Source organism: Propithecus coquereli, unplaced genomic scaffold (genome assembly GCF_000956105.1).
Source record: "Propithecus coquereli isolate 6110/MARCELLA unplaced genomic scaffold, Pcoq_1.0 Scaffold178, whole genome shotgun sequence".
NCBI classification, from domain to species: Eukaryota; Metazoa; Chordata; class Mammalia; order Primates; family Indriidae; genus Propithecus; species Propithecus coquereli.
The window spans coordinates 1,740,183-1,749,903 of record NW_012142523.1 but is presented as its reverse complement, the minus strand read 5'-3'; the positions used below and the strand labels follow the sequence as shown (position 1 = coordinate 1,749,903).

The window sequence follows — 9,721 nt, the reverse complement described above, 5'->3', positions numbered from 1 at the left end:
GGAGGAAAGGAAGGTTCGGGAAGATCTTGGGCTAGCTGGTTTTGGAAAGGCCGCTAAGCCGCCTCCCACCTCCACCCCTACCCCTACCTCTCCTTCACCCCCACCCCTACCCCTGGCCGGTCCTGGGAGGGGCGGCATCTCCCCGCCCCCAGGGCCGCGCGGCCGCTCCCTCCTCCCGCGGCGGGAGCCCGGGCCAAGTGGGCGCGCCCGGCCCTGGGCCGGCCGGGATCCGGTGTCGCCTGCAGCTGGCAGTGCGGCGGGCGCGGGCGCCGGAGCGAGCGGCCCGCGGGGCCGGCTATTAATAACGCAGCGGCCGAGCCCGGGGTCGCGCAGCCATGGCTAGCCCCGAGCCCCGGCGAGGCGGGGACAGCACCGCCCAGGCCGCGAGGTAGGACTGTCCGGGGCCCGCGTCGCCGCCCCTTTTGGGAGGGGGTGCTGGACGGGTTCCCTTCCCCAACCCGAAGGCACCTTTCGACCGGCTGGAGGGTGGTGGTCCAGCCGGGTGGGGCACGGGGCGGAGCCACCTAGTGAAGGGAGAGGGGGAGTCCAAGCAGGGGTCCTGGCACCTCCTTTTGTCTGTGGCTGTTCATAATATCCCTTCCCCTACTGCGCGCTGTGTGAGAATTAACCCTTTCAGGCTAGAGGGCATCAACCACTCAAATGCCATTAGGCCCTTAGTGGCCAGATACACTGCTTGTTTTCCTTCATTGCTTGCTCCAAATGTCAGCTGGAGACGGAGGCCTGCCGTTGCTGAATTCGCTGTGTGGAAGCCACTTGGTGCAAGGTTGGGCATCTGCCAGCTTGAAGTTAAGAGTCTGCTCAAGCAGCTTGTTCTCTGCTGTGTGGTCTGGGATGGGGGTAGGGGAAAGATCCACTGTCCCAGCCGAGCAGGAGGGCCCTGGCCGGGCAGGGCAGTGGTGCAGAGGCCCTCGCCATCTATCCACACTGTTGGCTTAGCACAGGTTAGGGGGAAGGGACCTGTGGCTGAGGGGTTTGGGGTGAGGGGGGAGTATTTCTGCCCCAGGTCAGACTGTGGCCCTGGGACTTCCCAGTGTCCCAAGATTTGGAGGTGCAAATACACACCTCCTGACACGCCTTCACTGTCTCTCCCCTTGGCTTCCCCTGATCTGCCTCCTTCCCTCTTCTCTCTTGGAGAGGCAGCTGTGTGAGGGCAGCATCCAGCAGAGGCCTGGCACTGTGGGCAGGGTGACAGGCAACATGGTGTGTGGCAACAGCACTGCCTGGAAGTCAGGAGGCCTGGCTTCCACTTTGAGCTTTGCCACTCAACCCTGGGCAAGTTTCCTCCTTGGAGCTCAGTGGGTCTCTGCCTTTCTTACAGAGCCCCGCCCTCGGATACAGAGCGGAATGACAGCTCTACTTGTCCTCAGGAAATTCACTCTCGGGGAGACAGACACACGCGCTTCTGTGAAGCAGGGCGCCAAGTGTGAAGACGTGCTGCACACAGAGTGCCCAGAGAAGGGCAGTGGAGTTGTTCTGGGAAACTCTTCACAGAGGAGATGGAGTTTGAGCAGGGCTTGAAGGATGAGTAGAAATGTGTTAGGTCAATAGATGGAAGTATATCTTGATGGCTATGTGCCGAGCTCTATTTTCTGTGCTGTAGTTACCGCTTCGAGACCTCACGCGTGCCCTAGGAGGAGAATGGTAAACACTGTTGGCGGCCTTCTCCGGGCTCCACCACTTCCATGAGGTGTGGAACCTCGAGTGGTTCTTTACTGTGTGCTTTGGCTTCCTGCCCTATAAAATGGGGATAATAGACAAGCAGTCTATAAATGAGTATTCATGTAAAATGCTTAGAATAGTGCCTTGAACACGGTGAAGTCATTCCAAGGTGGGAGGTTCGGCAGGAGCATGACAGAGGGCCGTCCGCTGGGGAAGCAGGGACTCTGTTGAGTGTCAGAGCGGGTCTGGCTGGCTGAGCAGATGCATCCTTCCTGGCACTAGGAGCTCTACCTTCCCAGGTGGAACAGGGCTGTTCTCTAGTCAGGTGGTGTTCAAGAAGTTGCATTTCTCAGCTGCACATTGTGGGCTGAGAGTAGGAGGTATAAAAAGTTAACAAATGCTCTGGGTTGTCAAGCATTGGGTGGCTTGCAGGAGTAATGTGAGATGAGACTAAAAAAGGTATGTTGGTGCCACATCTTTAGGACCTTGAAACCATGCTTAGCAGTTTGGCTATTTACGGGTGAAGTGGAACAACATCGCTCCCTTTATGTTGTAGCAAGCTAAATGTGGCATTGTGGAGAATAGATTGGGGTGATGGTCGGGCGCGGTGGCTCATGCCTGTAATCCTAGCACTCTGGAAGGCCGAGTCGGGAGGATCGCTTGAGGTCAGGAGTTCAAGAATAGCCTGATCAAGAGTGAGACCTGGTCTCTGCTAAAAATAGAAAAAATTAGCCAGGCGTAGTGGTGTGCACCTGTAGTCCCAGCTACTCAGGAGGCTGAAGCAAGAGTATGGGTTGAACCCAGGAGTTTGAGGTTGCTGTGAGATATGATGATGCTATGGCACTCTAGCCCAGGCAACAGAGTGAGACTCTGTCTCAAAAAAAAAAAAAAGATAAGAAATGGGGTATCCCACCTCGGCCTCCCAGGGTGCTAGGATTACAGGTGTGAGCCACCTCGCCTGACCTCGAGACCCCATTTCTAAAAAAAAAAAAAATTGTCCAGGCATGGTGGTGCACACATGTAGTCCCAGGTACTCGGGAGGCTGAGGCAGGAGGATTGCTTGAGCCCAGGAGTTCGAGGTTACAATGAGCTATGATCACACCACTGTACTCCAGCCTGGGCAACAGAGCGAGACTCTGTCAATCAATCAGTCAATCAATCAGTCTTGCCTAGTCCACATGGAGAATGGAGATGTGTTTCTCTGAGCTGGAGAATACAGGCACAGCAAGATGGGGGAGAACAATAATTTGGGGGCAGTTGAGTTTGAGGTGCCAAGTGACATCAGGTGAAGATATCTAAAAATGATTTCCTCTCTGGTAAAGTGATGTGAATGAACCAGGTGATTGCTGAGGTTGTCCTCGAGCTTAAAGTTTTGGTGCAGGTGCTGGCTTGAATGAAGGCAGTCATGTCTGAAGCCCAGTGGTGTCCAGAGGGCTGCTCTGAGACGCAGAAAGGGAAACTAGGGATTCATGGGGTGTTAGACAGGAGGACAGAATACATAATGATTTAGAATAAAAATAATCTTTCTCGGGAACATTGAGTTAAGATGGAGCTTTAAAGCTAGGCATGGTGGCTCACGCCTGTAATCCTAGCACTCTGGGAGGCGATGTGGGAGGATCGCTTGAGGTCAGGAGTTCGAGACCAGCCTGAGCAAAAGTGAGACCCCGTCTCTACTAAAAATAAGAAAAATTAGCTGGGCGTGGTAGTGCGTGCCTGTAGTCCCAGCAACTTGGGAGGCTGAAGCAGGAGGATCACTTGAGCCCAGGAGTGTGAGGTTTCAGTGAGCTGTGATAACACCACTGCACTCTAGCCTGGGTGACCTTGTGGGATCCTGTACCCTGGCCATCCCCTAAAAAAGAGCTTAAAACCTTTTTGATACTGATAAATCAAATGCTTTGATACTTGTGGCTTTTAATTTATACTTTATATCTCAACAACAAAAGAAGCTTCTCGAAAGCTTCAAATTCAGTCTGTTTTATAACTGGTACACACTCTCTGAGTTTCCTTGCGTAAGATAATCTCTTTTAATCTCAGTTTCCTGATCTACAAAATGGGGATAATATATGTAACTACCTCATAGAATTGTTGTGAGGATTACATGAGTTGGTACATATAAAGCATCTAGAATAGGGCCTGGCACATAGTAAGCCCTCCCCTTAGTAGGTTTAATTTATTATTTGCATGGTATTTTATATTTTCAAAAAGTTGCTCAGAGATCCAAGGTAGGTAAGGTACCTTTGAAACAGGAAAGATCAAGGCCATCTGAAGGCCAAAGAAGCAGGAGAGGCTTCCCCAACAGGAACTGATTAAATGGCAGGCCATAGGCAGCTTGGTCAGGGAGCTCACTTGTTGGAATGACAGAATCTGAATTCAAGAGCCTTTGACAGACTAGAAGGATGGGCCAATTCTAACAAGATGAAGGATTACAGGAACAAGTGATGTGGCTTAAAAGCATTTGGTGTGAAAAAGTCTTACGGATTTTAGTCAAACTCAGCACTTGTCGAGAATATGCTGGAGCTGCCCTATATGCTAAGGGAATCTTGGCTGCCGTAACAGCAGCATAGTGTCCGGAGACTTCACCGCTCAGAGCACACCTCGGGGGCGACTTTCAATGCCCATTCCCCAAGACAGAATCCGGGGCCTGGTCAGAAGTGACCAAATTAGGAGGGTACTGGAAACCTTGGCATGTATGGAATAATCGAAAGATAAGTTAGTTATCTTTAAGCGTTTAAAGAACTTACAGGGAAAAGAAGTCATAATTGTCTAGAATCCAGCGATAAAGATTGCAGGGAAGAAGGTTTTACCTCAACATTAGAAAGTTATTATGATTGTGAAACAAACAGTGGTGCGTCAGTGCCTTTCCTGTCCTTCAAGGTAGCAGAGACTAGAGAGTGGTGTGAGGATGTCATCGGGGGAGCTGCACAGTGGACTGTGTGTGTGTGCGGAGGGGTCAGATCCACAGAGGGGAGGGAGCAGATAAGTGACCGCTGAGATCTGAGATCCTCATGCAATATCGGCCTGGGGCTACTGGCACCAATCACCAGCCATCCTGGGATTGTGCCTGTCCTTTCACTTTCCATCATTTCTCTTGCAGGGAAACAAGAGCAGAGGCTAATTCTCCTCTTGAAGAGAACTTTGAATCCCTGAGCGAGGCAGAGACCTTGGACCCAGAAGTTACTCTATCTTTGGAGGGGACCTTGAACCTAGAAGACATTCTCTACCTGGATGACACAGGTGACTTTGACGAGGCACTCTGTGTGGAAGAGACTGAGAAGCCAGAGGAGACGCTGTACATCGAGGAGACCAGGCAGCCAGGTGATGAGACGGTGTACGCGGAGGGGCCCGGGAACGCAGAGGAGACGCTGTACGTGGAGGGAACTGTGGAGCCAGAAGAGGTACAGTTTGTGGAGGAGCCCGTGGAGCTGGGAAAGCCCACGAGCCCAGAGCAGACTGTTTATGGGGGAAAGATGGTCACAAGGGAGGAGAAGCCTAACCCTGAGGAGAGCCTCAGAGCCGAGCCGAGCCCCAGCACGGAGGAGAACCTGAGCATAGAGGACCTGGAATTGCTGGAGGGGCGATTCCAGCAGTGTGTCCAAGCCGTGGCCCAGCTGGAAGAGGAGAGGGATCAGCTCATCCACGAGCTCGTGTTGCTCCGGGAACCGGCCCTGCAGGAGGTGCAACGGGTCCATCAGGACATCCTGGCTGCCTACAAGCTGCATGCCCAGGCAGAGCTGGAGCGGGACGGGCTGAGGGAGGAGATCCGGCTGGTCAAGCAGAAGCTGTTCAAGGTGACGAAGGAGTGTGTGGCCTACCAATACCAGCTGGAGTGCCGCCAGCAGGACGTGGCTCAGTTCGCCGAATTCCGGGAAGTGCTGACTACGCGGGCAGCGCAGCTCTCGGAGGAGCTGGCCCAGCTGCGGGAGGCCTATCAGAAGCAGAAGGACCAGCTGCGGCGACAACTAGAAGCGCCCCCAAGTCAGAGCGATGGGCACTTTCTCCAGGAAAGCCGGCGACTCTCTGCCCAGTTTGAAAACCTCATGGCAGAGAGCCGCCAGGGGCTGGAGGAGGAGTATGAGCCTCAGCTACTGCGACTCCTAGAAAGGAAAGAAGCTGGGACCAAAGCTCTGCAGAAAACCCAGGCGGAGGTCCAGGAGATGAAGGAGGCTCTGAGACCCTTGCAAGCAGAGGCCCGGCAGCTTCAACTGCAAAACAGGAACCTGGAGGACCAGATCGCACTTGTGAGGCAAAAACGAGACGAAGAGGTTCAGCAATACAGGGTAGGCCCATTGGGCATGAAAGGAACTGAGGTCTTTTAACCTGGGGAAGGGAAAGGTGACCAGAGTCCATGTCTTTGGGGCTGAAGGCTACCGTCACCTGTAGGAAGAACAACTTGTTCTTTGGGGCCATTCACTTACTTCTTTCCTCCATTCTGCATTCATTCGGGCCTGTGGGAGGGATTGAAAGTCATCTGCACTCTTAGTTTGCAAAGGATTTTTGCACCAGCTCTGTGTTCTTCACATTAGTCCTGCGAGTTGAGTATTCTCATTTTTCATACGAGGAAACTGAGGCTCAGCGAGTTGGAGTAGTTTGAACTCTGGTCCACCCAACCCCAAATATTTCAGTGCTCTTTCCGTGAAACCATTTTCTACTTCCAGCTGGATAGTGAGTCACACTTGGGTATATATAGAGCAGCAGGGAATGAGGCTAGATGGAATGACTCCATTCCCTTCTCCCCACCCCACATTTATCCCGCAAGTCCCACCTATCCAATCTCTGCCTTAAACTCTTCCAGTTTTGAGACTAGGATGAAATCTATAAATCTCTACTCTTCATTTTCCTTTTTTGTGCATTTGCCACCATCTTCCTTGTATTCAAATTATTTCTGATTAAGTGTGAGCCATTCTAATCCCTTTTTAGAACATAGTGGGATATAAACACCAAATGCATAAACAATTACGTCATCTCTCCCCCAGACTGTGAGCTTGCAGAAGGTAAGGAATATGTTTTATTTATCTCTGTTTTATTCTCCGCCACTCATGGCTCAGAGCACACCTCAGTTAAGTGCTGAGTTAAGTGCTGCTGGGCACTCTGAGAACACTACAGCATGATGCTTTGGGCAATATCTTTTGTCTTTTGAAACGTGTGTTCCTTTGGATAAACTTAAAAATCTATGCCCTCCCCGATATTCTTTTTTTTTTTTTTTTTTGAGACAGAGTCTCACTGTGTTGCCCGGGCTAGAGTGCCGTGGCATCATCCTAGCTCACAGCAACCTCAAACTCCTGGGCTCAAGCAATCCTCCTGCCTCAGCCTCCCGAGTAGCTGGGACTACAGGCATGTGCCACCATGCCTGGCTAATTTTTTCTATATATTTTTAGTTGTCCAATTAATTTCTTTCTAATTTTAGTAGAGACGGGGTCTCGCTCTTGCTCAGGCTGGTTTCGAACTCCTGAGCTCAAACAATCCACCCGCCTCGGCCTCCCGGAGAGCTAGGATTACAGGCATGAGCCACCGCGCCCGGCCATCCCAGATATTCTTTTTCCAAATATTTTTCCTCTTATCCCTGCAGGTGTCTCTTCTAGAGATAATGCTAGTTTCAGCCTCTCATGTTGAAAGCTGTCCTGAAAGGTGTGTCCATATTTACCTATTATAAAGGTCTTCAAATTGGCTGGCCATCCTGTGAGCAGGGACAGAGCTTGCTGAGTAGCGGGCTTCAGGACGTGATAAAGCAGCAGAAAGTTGATTTTTCCTTTGGGAAAATGTCTGAAGGTGTTTTCTCTGGGGACTTACAGTTCGTCCAAGAATGATTTTCCATCCGCTTGAGCAGGAGGAACATCCCTGACTTCCAGTGTTCTTTCTAGGCAGAGGGCAATGGATGCTGGTGGGTCGCATCATGAATTTTCCAAGCATTCACTTATAGCTCCTATTTTACTTTTATTTTTTAGTTTTTTTGAGACAGAGTCTCGCTCTGTTGCCCATGCTCGAGTTCCGTGGGGTCAGCCTAGCTCACAGCAACCTCAAACTCCTGGGCTCAAGCAATCTTACTGCTTCAGTCTCCTGAGTAGCTGGGACTACAGGCATGTGCCACTATGCCCAGTTAATTTTTTCTATATATTTTTAGTTGTCCAGCTAATTTCTTTATTTTTAGTAGAGACGGGGTCTCGCTCTTGCTCAAGCTGGTCTTGAACTCCTGACCTCGAGCGATCCTCCCGCCTCGGCCTCCCAGAGTGCTAGGATTACAGGTGTGAGCCACTGCACCCAGCCGATAGCTCCTATTTTAAACCCAGATCTCATCCCTGCCTTCCACAGTGTCCTGTGTCTCTGAGTCTGAAGCCTCTCGAATCCAGATTTTGAAGAAAATGGTTCTTCCCCTGAAACAGAGCACTGGGAATAAGACTGTCACCAGGAAGAGCAGGGTGGTGGTGGAGGGCTGTCACACCAATTCACCATTCTGTTGCCCCCTCCCCTTTGGCTCTGTACCTGGTTCCTATGGAGCAGAAATCTGGGTCAGGGTGGGATGCAGTGGATCAAGAGTTGCTGTGCTTTGGGAAAAGCTGTGTAGGATAAGTCATGAGTTGAGTGGAATGTGGTTTTGCAGAATAAAGGAAAAGCTAAGGAGGAAAAAACCAAGTGGAGCAGTGAGGGCAGCCCAAAGGGCTCTGGCTCAAAGGTGCAGGCAAAGCTCCTTGGGGAGGCCAGTGTGGCTGGAAAAAGAGGGTGGTGGCAGAGAGAAGGGAGCATTCCACACAGAGAAAGTGGCTTAGGGGATTTGTCTCAAGAGGTTGTCAATCTCCAGCACAGGCTCTTTCCTGGTAACCTGGGAACTGAGAAAATTTGCACTAAGACACTTTATGAAACCCCGGAGTGAAAGGGGGTGCTTTCATGGACACATGAGTCTGTAGGAGGTGGCTTTGGCTTGGAGCAAGAACAGCTGTAGATGTATAAAATGGGAAAGGAACCATTAGGGTTCTGCTCCTGCCCCCAAGCCTCTGGTCCAGGTGTCCTCAAGAATAAAATTAGACCATGCAGAAGTTGAATGTGGCTAAGGAGCTGAAAAAAATGTAGGTTGAAACTAAAAACCCTCAACCCCCTCACCCCTCCTCCTCCAACGCCCAGGGATGGGGATTATATACTAAGGAGCATCTCCTCCTAATGCTGCCTCTCCTGGGAGGGCTAAAGTCAAACCCTGCCTTGAGGAGCTTCAGCACCAAAGGCTATTCATTCACTTCTCCTCCCTCCACTCCGTGGAACTCTGGCGACTCCCAGAGATTTGGATATACCCTTAAGGGGATATGTTGTCCCTGTTGAAAATGGCTGCATTCACTTCCCTGAAAACTTTGTCAAGCTTTCTGTAGTCTGTAGTATGAAAACAGTGAGACTGGGCGCAGTGGCTCCTGCCTGTAATCCTAGTGCGTTGGGAGGCCAAGGCGGGAGGATCCCTTGAGCCCAGGAGTTGGAGGCTGCCATGAGCTATGATCGTGCCACTGCACTTCAGCTTGGGTGACAGAGCAATACTTTGGCTCTTAAAAAAAAAAAGAAAACAGAGAGGTTTTGTCATAATATTGAATGTTTTCAAACTATGCATACTACCCTTACCACCCAACGTCCTCCCCTCATTTTTGTATTGGTTCAGTCTAGTGAAAGGGCACTTATTTATTTAGCAGAAATACTGCCGTTAACAGCTAATACTCAAATAGACATTAATAACTGTAAGTCAGGGTAGAAAGTAATATGTGATTTAAGAGAGATGCAGGTAAGAGGGTTATGGGATAATGAAATTATTTTTAGCCACCGGTTAAATCAGAACTTTTCATGGAAAAAGAAGTGAAATTTGAGCTAGGTAGTGTGCTGTCCAACAGAAATATAATGCAAACCACATTAAAAAAGTAAAGAAGGCTGGGCACAGGCTGGGCACAGGCTCACGCCTGTAATCCTAGCATTCTGGGAGGCCAAGGCGGGAGGATCGCTTGAGCTCAGAAGTTTGAGACCAGCCTGAGCAAGAGCGAGACCACATCTCTACTAAAAATAGAAAAATTAGCCGGGT

At 50.6% G+C, this 9,721-nt stretch overlaps 1 protein-coding gene across 3 annotated transcripts in view; it reads left to right on the top strand.

Annotated features, from left to right (window-relative positions):
- Positions 1-234: 234 nt before the first annotated feature.
- Positions 235-9,721, top strand: part of SYNC (syncoilin, intermediate filament protein) — a 24,663-nt gene continuing 15,176 nt past the window's right edge. For 2 of the 3 annotated variants that reach the window (XR_001137391.1, XM_012642280.1), the window contains exons 1-2: positions 248-388; positions 4,775-5,957. Coding sequence is in view for 2 of the 3 variants with exons in the window: in XM_012642280.1 (XP_012497734.1) it covers positions 336-388; positions 4,775-5,957 (1,236 nt within the window). In the remaining variant the exon portion in view is untranslated. Of the gene's footprint in view, positions 389-4,774; positions 5,958-9,721 lie in introns of all 3 variants that reach the window. The other variant, XM_012642279.1, reaches the window with a different exon arrangement.